This window comes from Piliocolobus tephrosceles, chromosome X (assembly GCF_002776525.5).
Source record: "Piliocolobus tephrosceles isolate RC106 chromosome X, ASM277652v3, whole genome shotgun sequence".
Classification (NCBI taxonomy): domain Eukaryota; kingdom Metazoa; phylum Chordata; class Mammalia; order Primates; family Cercopithecidae; genus Piliocolobus; species Piliocolobus tephrosceles.
This window is the reverse complement of record NC_045455.1, coordinates 67,415,743-67,437,422: the sequence shown is the minus strand read 5'-3', so window position 1 is coordinate 67,437,422 and position 21,680 is coordinate 67,415,743. Positions and strand designations below refer to the sequence as shown.

The 21,680-nt window shown below is 45.5% G+C and overlaps 1 protein-coding gene across 1 annotated transcript in view; it reads right to left on the bottom strand.

Moving 5' to 3' along the window:
* Positions 1–12,054: 12,054 nt before the first annotated feature.
* EBPL (EBP like) overlaps positions 12,055–21,680 on the bottom strand; it is a 29,848-nt gene continuing 20,222 nt past the window's right edge. Inside the window, exons 2-4 of the mRNA XM_023187421.1 lie at positions 20,903–20,972; positions 14,409–14,547; positions 12,055–12,540 (exon numbers count right to left, since the gene is read on the bottom strand). Coding sequence (XP_023043189.1) covers positions 12,300–12,540; positions 14,409–14,547; positions 20,903–20,972 — 450 coding nt within the window. The 3' untranslated portion in view covers positions 12,055–12,299. The remainder of the gene's footprint in view (positions 12,541–14,408; positions 14,548–20,902; positions 20,973–21,680) is intronic.

Sequence of the window (21,680 nt, the reverse complement as noted above, 5' to 3'; positions counted from 1 at the left end):
GATCATTGTACTATGGCTACGTGAGCCGCATGAAGACATTACATAGAACTCTGCAGTGTCTTTGCAGCTTTTCCGTTAAGTCTAAAATTATTTAAAAATAGAAAGGAAAACAAAATTCAGAGGAAGAATTATTTCCAACCTAGAATTTTATACCTAAACTATAATTGTGATCTTAGCATAATGGCCTTTCTCGGACACGCAAGGGCTCATTCACTTTCTGTTAGGAAGCGACTGTAGTTTTGCTCCCTTAAAAGAATGAACCAAGATGCAGACATGGCATCTAGGCAACGTGGAATTCAGCACTAGAGGGAAGCAAAGGAATTTCCAGAACCATGGCTATGCAGAGGCTTCCAGAGCAACCAGAATAGATGGGAGCAAGGGGACTAACTGTTCCTAGAGGAAGGATGTTGCAAATCAACCAGCCAACCAACCAATCACCACCAGCAGTTTACCTATCTAGTTGATTATATCGGGGAAGTTTTCCATTTTGACAGAGTATGGGATTGAATTATTGATAAGTATGTAGAAAACTAAGCAAACAGAAAAAAAAAAAAGAAGAAGAAGGCAATGATCAGCTCTCGGGAAAACAAAATGTTGCCCTGAAAAGAAATGTAATCACAGTATCCTAAATGACTCACTTGTGGATAATTTTTCCATAGTCACGATAATGTGAATACTAAATACTCATTTAACTAAATATATTGGGAGGAGGGAAGAAGGGAAATATGTGTGTGAGTGGGGTTTGGGGAATAAGAATTAAATGCTCATTTTCAAAGGTGAGAAGCAAGAAAATCTCTGTCCAATGGGCTCCCAGCCCCCAGGTATCATTATCTGGGTGGGAATAGTGAGGGTGGTGTGGCGGATGTGAACACACAGGGGAATCCTCTCTTCTGCTGTCCTAGGCAAACTGGTGGCTAATGGAAGGAAGCCAAAGCTGAGTGGGATTAGGGCTAGGAAGATGGGTCAGGCTGTGCTAGCTTGTGATGAGATGACCTCAGGTTCTATTTCAGCAGGGTTCAGCATCCAGGGAGATGCCTGCCATGTGGGGTGGAGTGTAGCCACAAGTCAAAGCAGCTGATAGCTGTCACGAGGTGGCTGTGGCCTGGTTTAGGCCTTGTTTTCAAGGTAGGTTCTGTGAAACACTAGTTCTGAAGGATGTAAAGAACTGATCTGAAAAGAGGGTTCCTTGGTCCACCATGCTTGAGAAATGCTGGATTCAATGACACTAAACAAGTTTCTCCACTTCAGGACATCTCATCTCAAAACCCTTAATGTGATTATGGGAATATCCAATCTCTAAGACACGGCATGTAGGGAAGATGGTGACAGAGAGTATTTGATCATGATCATGGAACCCTTTCCACACAGAACTTAACAATGGACTAGAGACCTACTGACAACCCTTTCCAGAGTAGGGGTCGGCGTCAGTCAGGGCTAGCACTAACAGGAAAAGTACCTGGTTCCTTGTATCTTCACATCTTTACCACCACTGCCAACCCCTTTCCACTGGCTAGGTGTAATTAGGGTTTCGGGGCCAACAGGCAAATGAACTGAGGTTTGAGACAGGCTCTGCTCTCGTGAAAAACTGAAGTGTTAACAAGACAGAAATGTAGGGAGAGGCCCAGTTTTAAGACACAGAGGCACCCAACAGGGGGCGGGACTCAGTGGCCCCCAGACCTGTAGTGTGCTGACAGGCCCACGCAAAGCCAAGATGCAACCTACAGCAGCCCTTCTCCATCAGCCCAGCACCCTGAGTCGCATTCCTTGGCCAGGCTCTGGAAATGGTAGAGGCAGCTGCTGTGGGAAGGTGAACCCCAGGGGTTCTGGCCCAGCTGGCTTGGGGCAAATGCAGGAGCTGACAGTTTACAATCACAGCCCGTCCCCACTCACCTGCTACAGTAGGCTTGGTCATTTCATTTCCCCGATTTCTCTAGGTCTCTAGTGGGGGTTCCCTGGTGCTGACACCATTCCATCCAGGAGCTGATGAAAACCCCTCTTCTCTGAAGCACAGGCAGAATGTGTCCTTAGAACGGAAGCCAGGGAGCCAGGCATGGTGGCTCACACCTGTAATCCCAGCACTTTGGGAGGCTGAGATGGGTGGATCACCTGAGATCAGGAGGCCGAGACCAGCCTGGCCAACATGGTGAAACCCCATCTCTACTAAAAATACAAAAATTAGCCGGCCATCATGGCATGTGCCTATAATCCTAGCTACTCGGGAGGCTGAGGCAGGAGAATCGCTTGAACCTGGGAGGCGGGCGTTGCAGTGAGCCGAGATGGCACCACTGCACTCCAGCCTGGGTGACACAGGAAGATTCCAAAAAAAAAAGAAAGAAGAAAGAGAGGAAGGAAGGGAGGAAGGAAGGAAGGAAGGAAGGAAGGAAGGAAAGAAAGAAAACACAGAGTTGCCAAGGCCAAGGCATCACAGACTTAACACCATCAAGTCATTCCAGAGTGAACGGAACGCAAATCCAGTCTCAGGCTGTCAGATTGACGAAGCTTCTGGATGCATGGCTTGTACATTTTTGCATTTTATTCTCTGTGATGTGCCTGGCTTAGGAGCTGCAGCTTTCGGCCAGTTGTTCAGCTCTAGCCCTGAGCACCCTGGCATGTTTTACAGTTTTGAGACTGTCCTATATTCAGGGCCTGTACCATGGACAGATGCAAAGCCACTAAATATGTGAGCTGCAATAGACAAGAACAGTTTATTGAGTGTTTACTACATGCTCGTCCTCACAAGGTTACGTGCTAAGCACTAGGAGTCGCAGTTTTTAGGGTGCGGAGCCTGAGGATGAGGGCAGTTACACATCTTGTCAAGTCTCCCCCTGGCAAGGGGCAGTTATAACTCAGCACTGCCTGGTGGCCCAGCCGGGGCTCTGGGCCCTGCCCCACCCTTCGCAGGCGGCCTGGCTGCCACTGTTCCCCATGGCACTGGGCAGGCTGCTCACCTTTTGTTGCTGCAGGTTCTTCGATAATCCCTGTCCATAGGATTCATGAGATTATAGTGAGGATCAGATAATGCAATGAGCAGAAAAGTGCTTTGGAGTGGAGTGACTATGTACATGGGGTGCCAGTCACAGCCAGTCCTTTTCCTAGATACCCAACAATTTGGCATCCCAAAGGGATCACCATCTCTGGCGTGTGTTTATGAGCTAACTAGAAAAAAGAAAAAGGCACATAGACGCAAGAAGGCAGAAGTGTGATTTTTAAGTGGGTGCCCCTTTACCCAGAGCTGGAAGGCATGAAGGAGGTAAGGGTGGAGGCCCACCGTCTAGAGGCTTTGAACAGAAACCTTGGAAGAGTGAACTCTTTCAGACCTCACGGCTGCCCCCACCCCCTCCCAACCCTTCCCCTAAATGCTTTAGACACTAAAAATACCCCAGCCACCTGCTGCCCTGGGAGGCAATAAATCATTGGCCATCCAGCACCAGAATCCGGGCCAACATGGCAGCGGACACAGACCCAAGGGATCAGTTCCCTTCCACCCAGGCTGCCATCAAGAGCCTGCCTGCTGCTGGGAGTGGGGGAGGGTGGGGGAGGAGGGTGAGGGAGTGTGTTCAGAGGACACAGGACCTGCTTGGAGGCTTCTGGGGCCAGAAGTGCTAAGTGGGTGGGGGGTGAGCGGAGGGGAGTGAGTCACTAGAGGGGATCCTGGGGAAAGGGTGGTGGCCCCTGTGCAGCGACAGCCATCTGCTTTACTATATAGAATAAGATCATCTCATCAAAACCATAGCTCAGCCGCCCAACTACTGTCCTACTACTCCAGGGCCACCAGATGTCAGTGTTACAGGGCGCATGGATGTTGGTGGTCAGATGTCAGGACAGGGACTGAATTTATGGAGAAACTGTTCAAACCAAGGGTGCTCAGGGGCAAACCCATGAAATCTGTTTCCTGCTTCCAGTTCTTAGAAATTACATCCTACCCCCGGGGACTGAAATCAGTCTGACTCCAAAAAGGTAACCACGAAATGCCAAAGATCTGTTCACCTTCACTCGCAGCACAATACCATGTATCAGAAATGAGAGGCAAAGGCAGAATTTCTAACTTACTTATTATTAAAATGCATCATCAACAAACACACCATAGCGGGGAACACGAAGCACTGTGTTGTAGTGTAGTGTTGCTCAAATGTGAAAAAGCAGGGACCCCTGAGAGTCTCCTTTGTGTTGTTACCTCTCTCTCTAGAAAAAGCACTGCATTGTAAGTAACTTGGTCCAAGCAGTGAAAAAAACAAACAGGACCATTCATAGACAAAAAAGCAAAGAATAAAATTCAGTGGTTACTCAAGTATAATGAATAGACCCAAGTGATCAGAAATGCGTTTATGCTGATTTTTTTAGAGCATTAAAAAATCCACAAAATTTGGGACGCCAAGGTGGATGGATTGCTTGAGCCTAGGAGTTTGAGACCAGCTGACACAACAGAGTGAGACCCCATCTCTACAAAAAATTTAAAACTTAGCCAGGTATGGTGGCATATGTCTCAACTGCTCAGGAGGCTGTGGTGGGAGGATCCCTTGAGCCTAGGATTGAGGCTGCAGTGAGCTGTGATTGCACTACTGCCCTTCAGCCTGGGCAACATAGTGAGATCCTGTCTCAAAAAAAGAAAAAAAGCTCTGTGGCCTTAGGGAGGTAATCTGACCCATGTGCCTCAGTTTCTCTGTCTATAAACTGGACCTCGCCAAAGCCCCTTTAAGTAATGTAAGATTCTAGGATTCTAAGTGTGACTTTGAGACGTTCCTGTGGAGTTGGGAAGGTGAGTGTACAAAAATTCCAATGGAATGCCACCCAGGGCCACTTTAGTAACATAGACAAAGACTGAGAATCCAGAATGCCTTCCTCCTAACTGCTCGGGGACCCAGGGAAGGCTTCTGGAAGACAAGGGATTACACCCCTACGACCTAAGGCTGTAGCATGATCAAAATAGTTAATCTGTTTTTAAGAGCTGGGAGGTGGCCAGGCAGATATTTTAAGATGTCAACTTGATCTGTATCATTATCAGCATCTAAGGAAACATTTTGTTTCCAAAAACAAATGATCACTGCTATCTATCAGTGTCTGTAAGCACATGAAATTCTCAAGAATGGGGCCTTTTCCATCGTACTTTTCACAGCTGGTTTTGTGTGTACACGTAGAACTGCTGCTTCCTGAATGATAAATTTAGGGCAAGGAAGAAAGAGGGGAAGAAGGAAGGGGGAGTTAAAGTCTTTCTTCAGGAGTCTCACCAGAATGTTAATATATGCACAGAAAAAGGTTTGAACAATAGAAACAGTGGCCAGGAGCAGTGGCTCACACCTGTCATCCCAGCACTCTGGGAGGCCTATTGCATGAACCCAGGGGTTTGAGACCAGGTTAGGCAACATAATGAAGCCCTGTCTATATAAAAAAATACAAAAATTAGCCCGGTTTGGTGGTGCTTGCTTGTTGTCTCAGGTACTTGGGAGGCTGAGGTGGGAGGGTCATTTGAGCCCAGGAGGTTGAGGCGGCAGTGAGCTGATAGCATGCCACTGTACTCCAGCCTGGGTGACAGAGTGAGACCCTGTCTCAAAAAAAAAAGAAAAAGAAAAAATACAGAAACTAACTTTGTAATAGGTAACTGTGCTTCTCTCTGATGGTACTGGAGGTAATCATTATTATTTTTTGCTTATCTGAATTTTTCATTTTTCAGCAATGAACATGTCAATTTGCGTAATAATTTTTTTAATGCAAATACATGCAGGAAGGGTAATACATCAAATCATTATCAGTTACTAACTCCTTGATATTAGTGAATGGGTGTGATTTGTTTCCTACAGTGATAAGAAGTGGATTTTGTTAGGTCTGGGGTCTGCAGATCTCAAGGTGGTACTTGAGGCAGTAGAAAGGGAAGAGAGAAGGTGGAGAGCCCTCAAAAGGGAAGTGGGTGGAGAAGGTTGGCTCACAGCTTAGGCCGGCCAGCTGCTGCCTATAACCTTGAGGGCATTTATTTATTTTTATTTTAAAAAGTATTTATTTTTAGTTTTTGTAGCAATGGGGTCCCACTGTGTTGCCCAAGCTGGTCTTGAATGTCCAGCCTCATGTGATCCTCCTGCCTTGGCCTCCCAAAGTGCTGGGATAATAGGTGTGAACCACTGCTCCTGGCCAGACGGCATTTAATAAAAATTAAGGATAGCAACAGTTACCCTCTTCTCATGCAAGGCTTTGCTCAATTATTCTCTTTGTAAATAACTTCTCTTTAGAGTCAAACTCAAGCGTTCATAACAAACAAGAAAAAGAGCACATGGATTTTAATAATTTTAAAATAATGAAGAACAAAGGATTCTTCTCCAAACTTTTTCATTTTGATTTCCATCAAAACTTTCTTTAAGAAGATTTTCTTTTACAATTTCCATACTGGAATCTATAGACTTTTCTTGAAGCTCCAGTATAAATACTTCAGGAGTTGTAGAGCTCACATAATTAAATACAAGCAAACATCATCATTTAAACACTTTTAAATAGGTTATGCTGACTTTTGCCCCAATATTATCTAGAAAGAAAGAGTTTACAAAGGAAATTCACAGTATAAACAACACTGGGGAGGTATCTTAGTCCATTTTGTGCTGCTGTAACAGAAAACCTGAGTCTGGATAATTTATAACACACAGATTTATCTGGCTCATGGTTCTCAAGGCTGGGAAGTTCAAGATTGAGGGACTGCGTCTGGTGAGGGAGTTCTTGCTGTGTCATCTCATGTCAGAAGGGTGCAAAGGCAAAAAGGCACAAGCATGTGAGACAGAGAGACAGACTGAAAGAGAGACAGAAAGAGGGTGAGGGTACCAAACTCATCCTTTTATCAGGCAGTTGCTCTGCTGTGATAACTAATCCACTCAGCAATAATGGCATTAATCCATTCATGAGAGCACAGCCCTCATGACCGAATCACCTCTTAAAGGCCCTACCTCTCAACATTGTTGCACTAGGGATTAAGTGTCCAATACATCCTTTTTGGGAGACACATCCAAACCACAGCAGGAGGGATGGATTCTTTGCACAAATCACTCCCTACAATATAAGCTATTCATAACCCATTGTGAATCATTTTATATATTCATTAAAGCATACCTTCTATGGCTGGCTCCCAGGCAACCAATGTGATGGGGAGAGGATAGAAGATACCAGAGTAACAGATCTCTAAAGGTCACAAGCAAAATGTAGACTTTTCAAATAAATTCTGCCAGGTGCAGTGGCTCATGCCTGTAATTCCAGCACTTTGGGAGGACAAGGTGGGAGGACTGCCAGAGCCCACAAGTTTGAGACCAGCCTGGGCAACATAATGAGACCCCATCGCTGCCACAAAAAAAAAAAAAAAAAAAAAAGCCAGGCATGGTGGCTGTGCCTGTGGTTCCAGCTACCTGGGAAGCTGAAGTGGGAGGATTGCTTGAGCCTGGGAAGTCAAAGCTGTAGTGAGTTGGGATTGTGCCACTGCACTCCAGCCTGGGGTGACAGACAGAGGCTGTCTCTGTCTCAAAAGAAAAAAAAAAAAGAAAATACATTCCAACTGTTTATCAAGTAGTTAGAGATATTGAGGCTTGAAGAGGGAAGCAATATTGAGGCAGTGCCTTGTTTATTGAATCTAAGATGCTGTCAAGCATAAGATGTACTGTACTTTGGAAAGAAAAAACTGGCAGGGTGTGGTGGCTCACACCTGTAATCCCACACTTTGGGAGGCTGAGGCAGGCAGACTGCTTGAGCCCAGAAGTTCAAGACCAGCCTGGGCAACATGGCAAAACCCCATCTCTTCAAAACAAACAAACAAAAACCCAAAATTACAAAAATTAGCTGGGTGTGGTGGGGCACACCTGTGGTCCCAGCAACTCTGGAGGCTGAGGAGGGAGGATCACTTGAGCCTGGGAGGCAGAGGTTGCAGTAAGCCAAGATGAGGCCACTGCACTCCAGTGAACCAAGATCAGGCCACTGCACTACAGCCTGGGCAACAGAGCAAGACCCTGTCTCAAAAGAAAAAACAAAACAAAAACCACTGCCAACTAAATTATGACACATAAACCGAAAAATGCATCCTAATTTTTAAAATGTTAAAATGTGGGGGAAAGTATCATCTTGGATCAATGAACTACAGCATTCCCTCAGTCTGCTTGCTCCCACCTGCCTGTGTCAGGGCGAGACGGGATTCTACTCACAGTGCCTGTGGCTCCTTAACTGCTACACGGGGACACCAACCCTCCTCCCAGCTCACTTCATTGTGAAGTCATTTAGATGTCCTTACTTGGCAGTAGAGTGGATCTGTACTCCAAGTTCCTGTCAGAGTATAATCCCCATTTCTCTCCCATTCGATACTCAGCAAAAACTCAATGGAGAGAAATCATGCTTGCAGTACTGCCGGCAGGATTGGCAGCCCATCCATTTTGATCTACTCTGTTTACCCTTGGATTGAGCCAGATCAGCAGAGAGCAAAGCCCTGGAACCATGCTGGGTAATCCCTCATGGGAAGGCCCGCGCAGAGGCTCCTGCTGGTGCGCTGTCCGCCCACGCCATGGAGGCCGTTAGAAGCAGCCCGAGGTGTGCTGAATTTGCTGTGAAGGACACAGCAACGGGTCTTCATGAGGACCGCTGGAGACATTTTTCACGTCTTCATACCAGAAATTAAAAAAAAATAAACTTTAAGAAATAGAGGATATGATCGCTACGTGTTACACACAGGCAGCAAATTTTCTCATGTATCCCATAAATGTGAACAAATTAAATAACTATGAAGGTGTTTTTCTTTCTTTTTTTTTGAGACGGAGTCTCGCTCTGTCACCCAGGCTGGAGTGTAGTGGCGCGATCACGGCTCACTGCAAGCTCCGCCTCCCGGGTTCAGGCCATTCTCCTGCCTCAGCCTCCAGAGTAGCTGGGACTACAGGCGCCCGCCACCGTGCCCGGCTTATTTTTTGTATTTTTAGTAGAGACGGGGTTTCACCGTGGTCTCGATCTCCTGACCTTGTGATCCACCCGCCTCGGCCTCCCAAAGTGCTGGTGGCGTGAGCCACCGTGCCCAGCCGAAGGTGTTTTTCTTAATGCTGTTGTTATAATCATAAAAAGTTGTGCATGGATGGTGTATTAGTTCACTGTCACATTGCTACAAATAACTACCTGCGACTGGGTAATTTATAAACAAGTAACTACCCGAGACTGGGTAATTTATAAGAAAAGAGGTTTGTTTTAATTGGCTTAGGGTTCTGCAGGCTGTATAGGAGGCATGGCTGGGGGAAGCCTCAGGAAACTTACAATCATGGCGGAAGGCAAGGTGAAGCCGGTACTTCCTACATGGCCTGAGCAAAAGAGAGTGCGAAGGGGACGGTGCTACACACTTTACAACATATCTCGTGAGAGCTCTATCATGGGACAGCACTGGGGGATGGTGCTAAACCATGAGAAACCACCCTCATGATCTAATCGCCTCCCACCAGGCCCCTCCTCCAACACTGGGAATTACAATTCCACATGGGATCTGGGTGGTGACACAGAACCGTGTCAGGTGATGTAAAATTCACTTCCTCACAAAGGTTTCTGACTATGTCAGCCTGAGTTCAGCCCATGGGAAAGGAAAAAATAACTACTGATAATGAACCAGAAAATCTGACTGAATAAATTACCAAATAAAATGATATTATGAACAAAAATAAAGTACACCCTGAGCAACATAATGAGATCCTGTTTCTATCAAAAACTTAAATTAGCTGGGCTTGGTGGCACATACCTATAGTTCCAGCTGCTTGAGAGGTTGAGGTGGGAGGTTCACTTGAGCCTGAGAGGCTGAGACTGCAGTGAGCCATTATCTCACCACTGCACTCCAGTGATAGAGCAAGACCCTGTCTCAATATAAATAAATAAAAAAGTATAACATATACAGAAAAGTACACAATTTATAAATGTACAGCCAAATGAATTATCACAAATTATAACTACCCCAAATGAAAAAAAGCAGGACATTACCAGAAGCCCCTATGACTTCTCCCAGCACCGTACCCATTTTGTCCCCAAAGACAATTTCCATCCTGATTTCTTGATTTTTCATTTTTTTTATTTTTGGTTTTATAGAGACAAGGTCTCACTATATTGCCCAGGCTGGCCTCGAATTCCTGGACTCAAACAATCCTCCCTCCTCACCCTCCCAAAGTGCTGGGATTACAAGTGTGAGCCATTGTGCCTGGCCATCCTCATTTCTAACACCATCGATTCGTTTTATGTGTTTTTAAATTTTACATCAATAGAATCACAGACTATGTATTCTTTCGGTGGCTCCTTTTGCTCCTCATTATGCCTGCAAAATTTCTCCAGGTTATTATGAGTAGCAGAAGGCTGTTCATTTTCTTTCGAGACAGGGTCTTGCTCAGTCGCCCCAGCTGGAGTGCAATGGAGTAATCACGGCTCACTGCAGGCTTGACTTCCCAGGCTCAGGCAACCCTCCCCACTCAACCTCCTGAGCAGCTGGGACAACCTCCTGAGCAGCTGGGACAACCTCCTGAGCAGCTGGGACAACCTCCTGAGCAGCTGGGACAACCTCCTGAGTAGCTGGGACAACATCCTGAGCAGCTGGGACAACCTCCTGAGTAGCCACCAAATGTAGCTAATTTTTTTCATTTGTGGAGTGAGGGTCTCACTATGGTGCTCAAGGTTAGTCTTGAACTCCTGGGCTCAAGTGATCCTCCCGCCTTGGCCTCCCAAAGCACCGGGATTACAGGCATGAGCCATCACACCCAGCTGGTTGTTGGGCATGCTGTACAGTAATCCATTTACGTATCTATAACTTACTCATTTAGACTGTTTCCAGTGTGGGATTATTATGAATAATGCTGCCATTTTGGTGTATATACTAAGCATTTCTGTGAGGTACATACCTAGGAGTCAAATTGCTGGGTTACAGGATATAGACGCTTGGCTAAGCTCTGGGGATGACTTCGGGATGACCACAGAATGGACCACCCCCAAGGGCAGCACTACCAATGAGGCCACCACTGGGGCTACTCAGCCCACAGACCCTTTATTCCTGCTGATCCAGCCTTGACTGCCTGACACCCAGGGAGTTGGACACTTTGTATACTAATGCCAAACTCTCACATTTCCATGACCTTAATTGTCTGCACAAAACAGAAAAGAGGGAGAGAGAGTGGGGGTGGTGGGGAGAGAGAGGGAGGGAAGAAGACAGGAGAGACAGAGAAAGGAAACAGTAGAAAGTGGCTTCTATATTTTCACTCTCCAAATCTCTCAAGTACTTCTGAAAGGTAAAACCAATCTAGCATCCGGGACCAGGGCCTGCAGCCTCTGCAGGGTAGGAAGCCAACCTAGAAGGAGAGTGGAACACAGACTAGGCTATCAGAGCTACAGAGCATCCGCCACAACATACCAAGGGCCTGGTCTATATGCTGGGCAAGGCAGAGATCAGATCTGTGAGCTTAAGAGTCCAGTAAGAAAGGCAAGCGCTGAACAAGTTAATGTAAGTACCTGCTCCCCAGCCACCACAGAACTGCTAATTCATCTCCCAGACAAGTGTTTTCTGAAACACAGTGTAATCACACGTCCCTCTTGGTGCTGAGGGTAAGTGCCAAATTGGTGCTTTCCTTCTCTCAATTCTGTAGAAGGTTAGGGCATGCATTTTGCATATTTATGTCATGTTCATCTTATTATTTCTCACTCTCACTTTCCCTATGTCCCTCTTTCCTGATTTACTTTTCATTATAATGTATTACGTATTTCTGCAAGGCATCTCTAATCTTCCTCCTTGAAAAAAGACAGATATAAATCAATCCTCTATCTGCGTGGGCCCCCAGTGCTTACCCATTTACTCAGGAGGAGTCAGCTCACTCACCAGCTCCTATTTTCATGTTTTGTTGGGTTCACAAATTTTAAATAGTATAAATATAAAAACAGAAGCTTTCAATTCATTTCTGCTTTCACATTGGTAACCAAAAAAGACTAGTAAGAAGATTAAAAGATGAGGCAAGAACATGTCCTTTGGAATAAAAAATTAATGTAACACTATAGTATTCTACAATAACTGGTTTTACTAATGTGGAACAATTAATACGAGCCATAAAATGTATAATTAAACATTATTACAAATATTACAAATTCAAATCTGTTCTCTTTTCCCTATATCACCATTTAATTGAACACCACCACAACAAAAACTGGTTGCCTTAAAACCAATTTGAAAAAGGTTGTTCAGGAGCAACAATACAAAAACGAAGTGTAGACTGGAATGTGTCACATTTTGGCCAAAAAGATGTGATTCATTCTGGCTCATAAAGTTAGATAATGGTGTTTATGGTTTTGAAAGTTCACTGAAACTTTTTCACTGAACTGGTTTCTTTCTGATGCATTTTCTTGAGTTCTACCCACGACTGCCACAGTAGCAGTCCTGGGATCAGAACCCACACACCATTAAAAAAAAATAGGTAAACCCAACAGTAGAGCCAGTTGCTGGTGTTGAGGTTGGGGCTTCTGGTGAGCCACTCCGGGAGGAAGGTCATCCAGCAGCCATACAACTCACACACGCACAGGGTGATCTGCAGGAAATGCCTGTTGGAGAGAAAGAAGCCCGGATGAACCACCAGCTTGGCACAGTTTGGCATCAGAGTCATGATACCTTGTCTGTAATGGCAGCGTCAACAGTCTTTGCTATGAAAACCTCCCTAAGTTGGGCCTCAGGTGTTGGGTGGTGCTATTTTGATGGGGGCAAGTCAATCTAATTAATGAAGGCTCATTCTTTCCTTAGGGGAGCAACACTGCCCTTTCTAGATTATTCTCAGAGTTAAATAAGGACCCTCAGGGATCCTGACCCATTCTTAGGGAAATTTAGTGAGATCACACCTGACTTAGCACAGAGAGGCCTGACTGTGAATCTCACCAAGAGCCATTATAAAAGGGGAGAGTAAGTAATAACCCCTTCCTCAAACAGTGTAGCACAGACTAGATGAGATATGAGGATAAAGAGCCCAGCACTGGGCAAGTAAGTGCTCAATAATGCAAATATTACCAATGTTTGAAATAATAAACACATGGGCACATGTAGTAAGTTTGCAACCATAGTCATGGAGTGAAGAATATGTCAAGGTACCAAGGAAAAATTTAATTTTTATTGCCAACTATCTCTCTAAAACTGGGTGGGGAAGGAAGCTTTAAATAAGACTTCCTCATTACAAGATGGTGGAAAATTGAATGCAGCTGTGCCTACTTGCTACTGTTTTAGGGATTCATCTCAGGATAGCAATCTATTCACCCCAGGCCGCTTTGTCCCTAAGGAAAGAAAAGGAAGGGAGGAGAGTTTATAGTCTCTCAGAGTCTGATAGGATGGATACCTTTTTAATCTTTCTTCTTCCTTTTTTTTTTTTTTTTTTTGACACAGAGTCTCGCTCTGTCACCCAGGTTGGAGTGCTGTGGAACCAACATGGCTCACTGCAACCTCCACCTCCCAGGTTCAAGCAATTCTCCTGCCTCAGCCTCCTGAGTAGCTGGGGCTACAGGCGCCCACCACCATGCCTGGCTAGCTAATTTTTGTATTTTGAGTAGAGACGGGGTTTCACCATGTTGGCCAGGTTGGTCTCAAACTTCTGATCTTGTGATCCGCCTGCCTCGGCCTCCCAAAGTGCTGGGATTATAGGCGTGAGCCACCGCACCCGGCCTCTCTGCACTCTGCCCACCCCGTACCCTTCACAATCTGCTTCTGAGAAGATTTCTTATTTATCGAGCAAGTCTGACTCCGAATTATGTAAGATAATTTACTTTTTGTCAAGTGGGACAGGAGTTTTCTTAAATGATTTGGGGGGAAAAGGATGGACGTATTACCATTTTATTCTCCAAAGTATTGGTGGCAAATCATCCAAGAGTGTTAGCACCATTCTTGCCTCTACAGAGTCTAGGTTGTTATTAGAATAATATTTCTCATATTTTTGATTCAGAAAAGTCTGAAATGATCCTAGTAGCACCATCACACTTATCTCACATCAAATAATTTTCATTTCTATTCTGGTTTTTTTTTTTGGAGACAGGGTCTTACTATGTCACCCAGGTTGGAGTGCAGTGGCGTGATCATGGCTTCCTGCAGCCTTGACCTCCCAGGCTCAAATGATCCTCCCACCTCTGCCTCCTAAGTATCTGGGACTACAGACACGTGCCACTATGCCTAATTTTTAATTTTTTTATTCCCTGTAGAGATAGGGTCTCACTGTGTTGCCTAGGCTGGTCTCAAACTCCTGAGATCAGGTGATCCTCCCACCTCAGCCTCTCAAAGTGCTGGGATTACAGGCGTAAGCCACCATGCCAGGCCTCTATTCTTCTATCTTTTATCTAACAAATACATGTGGTCACAACCTACTCCAAAGGTCACCTAAGTGTTGGGACACATAATGTTTCCCCTCCTTCCAGCAGTACGGAAGAAGGGCACCTACCGGTAATGTTTTTCTTTGATTATGGCATAAATGAGGAACAATGCCAGAGACCCATCCAGCGCAACGGTCAGAATTTCCACAGACACAATGGTTGGATCGAAATAAACCCATCTTGCATCAGCTTTGCCATATTCTTTCCCTAAAGACAAAATCCATGTTGTTACTCAAATGGCAACAGTTTTTATGACAGTCCATGGAAATGACCTTTCTTTCCTTTAAGGTGGAGATAAAATGAGTTATCGCCACTCTCTCTGCATTCTTCACGATGCCTTAGTGGAAGGCAGGAGAAGCCCTGGGACCAAAATGCATTTACCACCTGACACAAGCACTAAGAACAGCAGCAGGTTACAGGTGTCCAATCATTCAGTTTCCAGAATGCTTTCACATACGCGCCCTCCTCAGCCCCACCCTCTTCAACGTAAGTAGCAGAATTTTAAAAGAATTCAACATGGTCAGATTTTGCAAAGACAATCTCCAGTCATGATCTTGGTAAATACATTGTAATTCCTTACTTCAAAATTTCCATATAAATTATGTAAGTCTAATGGAGATGTGGGAAATTTGCTATGAAGGACATGTTTATAAAAGACACATTTATGGTCAGGTATGGTGGCTCATACCTGTAATCCCAGCACTTTGGGAGGCCAAGGCAGGCAGATCACGAGGTCAGGAGATCAAGACTATCCTGACTAACACGGTGAAACCCCATCTCTACTAAAAATACAAAAAATTAGCCGAGCGTGGTGGCAGGCTCCTGTAGTCCCAGCTACTCTGGAGGCTGAGACAGGAGAATGGCGTGAAACCAGGAGGCGGAGCTTGCAGTGAGCCAAGATAGCACCATTGCACTCCAGCCTAGGCGACAGAGCAAGACTCCGTCTCAAAACAAAACAAAACAAAACAAAACAAAAACCATGTTTGTTGGCCAGGCACGGTGGCTCACACCTGTAATCTCAGCACTTTGGGAGGCCAAGGTGGGTGGATCACTTGAGGTCAGGAGTTTGGGACCAGTCCAGCCAACATAGTGAAACCCTGTCTCCACTAAAAATACAAAATTTTTATTACTGGAACATGCCAGTAATCTCAGCTACTTGGGAGGCTGAGGCAAGAGAATCACTAGAACCTGGGAGGCGGAGGTTGCAGTGAGCTGAGATTGCACCACTGCACTCCAGCTTGGGCAACAAGAGCTAGACCCTGTCTCAAAACAACAACACCTTTATTAATAACAGAAGAGAAACTAGGTGCTGAAGGGACAGTGGGCTGCGGGGGGAGGAGAGAGCCCGGACTGCAGAATGAATCAGAGTGGGCAGAGGGGGGTCTGCACCCACAGGCACAGGGGACTCACAATGGCCCTCACACAGTCTCAGCTGTGCTGCTTAGGGAGCCAGTGTGCTCTTAGAGATCCATCCAGACCCATTATCAGAATTATTTCTTCTTGGGAACACCATGACTCAGAGTCTTTTTAGGGCTGGAATGATGGCCAGGTATTGTAGAGGCCATTAAAAATTATTTAATTATTTTCTTAATGTGTAAAAGTAATACATGCTGGTCCTAAGACCTCAAATGACTACAGCGAAAAAGATGGAAGTGATGACCTCGTCTCCCCCTTTAATACTATCTCGCATTATCCAGAAAAGGTGTTATGACCACAGTGGAGCCCGTGATCTGCTACTGAGCAGCACACAGCTCTTGTCTCATAAAGGTCAGAGGAAGGATCCCTCGGGGCCTGGGACAAAGGTTTCTAACAAAAGGCTGCCCTAAGAGAAAGGACAATAAGAGGATTAGCTATTTAACGGAATAACACACAAGGCACGTGCTGACGGGATGTTCTGTGAGAGGCCACCGAGAGTCAGCAACCTGTCCTTAGCCAACTGTCTGCAGTCTCCTGTGCCCTTCAATAACTAACTGGAAAACACTGTCATATTGAAACGTTTCTCCCCTAAATTTAAATATACATACAACAGGTGAAATATACCAGTTAGTGCAACTAAAATCTAATAAAATATCACTTAAGTAAAATGTCAGTTCTTCAGGAACAAAAAGAGATATTGACCAAGTCTTTTTTTTTTTTTTGAAAAGGAGTCTCACTGTTGCCCAGCCAGGAGTGCAATGGCACAATCTCGGCTCACTGCAACCTCCGCCTCCCAGGTTCAAGTGATCCTCCAGCCTCAGCCTCCCAAGTAGCTGGGACTACAGGAACCCACCACCACACCCAGCTAATACTGATTGACCGAGACGGAGTCTCACTCTGTCGCCCAGGCTAGAGTGCAATGGTCAGATCTCAGCTCGCTGCAACCTCCACCTCCTGCGTTCAAGTGATTCTCTGCCTCAGCCTCCCAGTAGCTAGGATTACAGGCATGTGCCACCATGCCTGGCTAATTTTGTATTTTCAATAGAGATGGGGTTTCACCATGTTGGTCAGGCTGGTCTCAAACTCCCGACCTCAGGTGATCTACCTGCCTTGGCCTCCCAAAATGCTGGGATTACATGCTTGAGCCACTGCACCTGGCCTAATTTTTGTATTTTTAGTAGAGACAGGGTTTCACAATGTTGGCCAGGCTGGTCTCAAACTCCTAACCTCAAGTGATCCATCCATCTCGGCCTCCCAAAATGCTGGGATTACAGGCGTGGGCCACCGTGCCCAACCTTCAACAAGTCTTTTTTTAGCATTTGGAAGTGCTGTGGTAGGCCCGAAGAATGCAGCTGCAAGTAGGACCAAATGTCGGCCCTTAGTGGCCCACATTTTAGTGAGGCTGAAAACCAGGCAGTGGTGGCTAGAGAATACGAGGGCAGGGAAGAAGTGGCACTGAAGCCAGACTACAAACGTCAGGGAAGACTTCCTGGAGGAGGTGTTTTGATCACTGCCTCTCTTCCCTGTTGGTGAGGGATGGACTTCTGCCTGAGGGCCATGGTGATGGCTGAACACACAACACCCGACACTGGGCAGATGAGATGGAGGAGGTTTATTAGTCACATACACTTGTGGCCTGGGGAAGGAGGTCATCTCGCCATGCAGGGCCACATAGGGGTTGTACCTGGGAACAGTGATCGGGCAGGGGCCACAGAGGCAGGCTTTGCAGTAACAAGAGGAGGGGGTGGGTTGAGCCCTGGTTCCCGAGAAAGGATGTGATTGGCTTGTTTGGATAATTCCAAGGGCAGACTGGTGGGAACTGAAGCCTGCTACTGAGGGGACAAGCAGGCACTTGCGCCTGCTCCCCTTGACAGGGGGAGCTTATATGTGGAAGCAGAGTGGGGAGGCAGACTTGCAGTTTGGTCATTTGAGGGCCCCCTGGATCTCACCAGATATCAAAACAGACATAATACTGAATCCTGGCCAGGCAGGATGGCTCACACCTGTAATCCCAGCATTCTGAGAGGCCGAGGCAGGTGGATCACTTGAGGTCAGGAGTTTGAGACCAGCTTGGCTAACATGGTGAAACCCTGTCTCTATTAAAATACAAAAGTTAGCCAGGCATGGTGGTGCACACGTGTAGTTCTAGCTACTAGGGAGGCTGAGGCAGGAGAATCACTTGAACCAGGAGGCAGAGGTTGTAGTGAGCTGACATTGAGCCATTGTACTCCAGCCTGGGAGACAGAGCGAGATTCTGTTTAAAATAATAAGAAGAAGAAAAAAGCAGACATAATACTGAATCCTAATTTCAGGCCTTATACCACAAGAGGTGACTCGAAATCTGAGTGAAAAATAAGGGTGTTTCAAGGAGGAGCATATGCAAAGCCTGTAGCTGAGAGAATACAGTGTGTCTGAATCTACAGACAGTTTAGCAGAGCTGACAGTGGGGAAGGTTAATGCCTGAGAGGAAGGTAGGGGACGGACAGTAAGGGGCCCTGGAATCCACCAGTTCCAGTGCATCTCCCTGTGGCATCTCCCTCTGGCAGTCCCTCTGGTATCTCCTCTACTGCTAAACTTTGACCATCTCTTTGCTTATTAAACACTGAAACAATAAATAGGCAAATAGCAGCATTAAAGAGCCTGATGATATGACCATTTCCATTGATTCTGTGACTGATAACGGGGCTTAGGTGAGGTTTACAGGGAAAAGATGCAAACTAAGGATCAGGGTAGATTTCCTCAACCAGAGCCATTGTTGTGTCCTCAACCAGAGAGTGGAAACCAGGAGACACTGAGTATTCATGACGTTTATGGCCGGCCCTGCATCCCAGTGAAGCCAAGGTCAGAACACAGGTCATCCTCAGAAGATCCTGCTCTAGACACACAGTATCAGAATCTGCATTTGAGTAAGATTCCCAGGTGATCTGGGGCACTTTGAAGTCTGGGAAGTACTACTTGCTTTACATTTTCTACTGGATTTTTACTTCCATGAAAATAAAGGACACCTTCATTAAATGAGTTTTTACTGCATTTTGGTTTTTAGAAATAGGGTATCACTGTGTTGCCCTGGCTAAACTCCTAAACTCAAACTCCTGGGCTCAAATAATCCTCCTGCCTCAGCCTCCCAAGTAGCTAGGGCTCCAGGCTCAAGCCACTGCACCCAGCTAGTTTTCACTTCATTAAGGCGCGTAATGTAAATGTGAAGATGATGGAGAAAGCCTGTGTTAGACATTTGCATTTCATGGGATTGAGCCAAATCTGGGCTGTTTGCTTTCTCTCATGCCAGGCAGGGCAGCCAGAGGAGGAGGTATCAGCACAGCATCTGGCAAAGAGGAGAAGAGGACGCTCAGCAGGAGGAGCCATGACTCGGTCTGGGGTCAGCAGCCTCTGGGCTTCACCAGCAATCCCCCAGCAGAGTTTAATGCAGCCGATCAAAAGTGCATAGCTGCATTCAGCTGGGCCCCTGGATCTGAAATGGCTCCACTCTGGTCAAGGGGACTCAGACTCCTTGGCTAGGACTTGAGGCATCAAAGATGACACCTTTTCCTTTGGGAAGTACTAATGAGCCTACTCAATTCTCTAGATGTTTCCTAACACTAGTGGTAAACAGGAGTCCCCCACACAGATCCTAGCTGGAAATGATTTCTGAGTCACGAAAACAAATGAGATAAATAGGATGGGTGTGGTGTCTCACACCTGTAATCCCAGCACTTTGGGAAGCCGAGGCGGGCAGATCACAAGGTCAGGAGATCAAGACCATCCTAGCTAACATGGTGAAACCCTGTCTCTACTGAAAATACAAAAAATTAGCCGGGCGTGGTGGAGGGCACCTGTAGTCCCAGCTACTCAGGAGGCTGAGACAGGAGAATGATGGCATGATCCCGGGAGGCAGAGCTTGCAGTGAGCCAAGATCGTGCCACTGCACTTCAGCCTGGGCGACAGAGTGAGACTCCATCTCAAAAAAAAAAAAAAAAAGAAATGATGCAAAGTTTCAGAAGCAAAACCTGAAAGCAGTTATCCTGAGAAAGGCGGTTTTATAAAGTGGCAAAAAAAAAAAAAAAATAACTGTCGGTATTGACACAGTACATGGTAGGACATCGACACTAATTGACTGACAATGAGCAAGAAGACTTTTGGAAAGGATCTATAAGACCTTAAAAAAGTATGCACAATAAAAAGAAAGTTGATATTAAAAGTATGGGAAAAGCACCCAGTTTAAATGCTACAAGTTCTTCCATCTGCACTCACTACCAACGTTTTTTTTTTGAAAGGAGTCTTGCTCTATTGCCCAGGCTGGAGTGCAGAGGTGCGACCTTGGCTCACTGCAAGCTCCACCTCCCAGGTTCACACCATTCTCCTGCCTTAGCCTCCCGAGTAGCTGGGACTACAGGCGCCCGCCACCATGCCTGGCTAATTTTTTGTATTTTTAGTAAAGATGGGGTTTCACTGTGTTAGCCAGGATGGTCTCCATCTCCTGACCTTGTGATCTGCCCACCTTGGCCTCCCAAAGTGCTGGGTTTACAGGAGTGAGCCACCGCACCTAGCCACTCACTAGCAACATTTTTCATTTTATGTATTGTTTTATAGAGATGGACTCTTGCTCTGTCACCTGGGCTGGAGTGCAGTGGTGCAACTGTGGCTCAATGCAGCCTTGAACTTCTAGACTCAAAAGATTCTCCCGCCTCAGCCTCCTGAGTAGCTGGGACTACAGGTGTGCACCACCACACCTGGCTCATTTAAAAATCTTTTTTTAAAGATGGGGTCTTGCTATGTTGCCCAGGCTCAAATATTGTTTAACATACAGCTTTATTAAGATGTAATTCACATGCCACACAATCTACCTATTTAAAGAATTGGTTTTAGTATAATCACAGGTTTGAATCACCACAATCTAATTTTAGAACATTTCATTACCCCAAAAAGAAACCTGTGCCCATTAGCAGTCACTCCTCATTTCCCCTCAACACTCCCACCCCTACCCTCATTCCCAGGCAACCAGTAATCTACAATGTCTCTACAGATTCACCTCTTCTGGACATTTCATATAAATGAAATCATACAATATGTGACAGAGACATTTATTTGACAGTCACACTTGCAATAAACCTCCTCCAACATTTCAAACACAAACTTTTTAATTACTTACATAAAGAAGCAATCAAGCCATCGGAATTTGCAACGTTTCCTACTAAAGACAAGTAGACAAAAGGGCCTTCCTAGAGGGGAGAAAATGAAGACATGCTCTAATACAGCATCACAACCACAGGATGGCACCGTAGACACATGGCATTGCCTGGCTCCATCCCCCACCCTTCTCCATGGCTCACATCCTGGCCAGAGCCTGGGAACACCCACACAACCCTGTGGGATGCGATCCTGGGGCCTGGTTACCCGGACCTTGGAAATGAGTATGTCTCACCCTAATGTACAATTAATGTTGTTTTTCAGTGACTGGCATTGTAAAAGCAGAGATGTGTTCTTTTGCGGAAAAAGTGAAATTTTTGCATAAGAGTTTATTGTATTAAATAGAGTAAGCTCTAGATTATTCCAGGGATCTTAAGTCTTTGAGTAGAACCTCACAGAAGTTCACTTTTTTTTTTTACCTCAAAAAAATCTAAGATCTTAAAGAGAAAGGCAATTGAGTTTATACCAGCATTGAGCAATCCTCCCCCCTCTCCTATATATGGGCAAGTTTAGGAAGATTTAAAACAGTTACAGGCTACATTTACCATTCAGGTAATAAAATATCTGCAATTACACTTAGTATTTTCCCATCACTGAAGTGCTTCTTGCCTAAGATTTCTAAAACAAAACAGCTAGAAGCCACTGGGATATCTAATGGTCATGTTGCTCCTTTGAACACATTTTGCTGCTGGTCAATAGAACTTTTTTCTCATTCTTTTTTTTTTTTTTTTTTTTTTTTT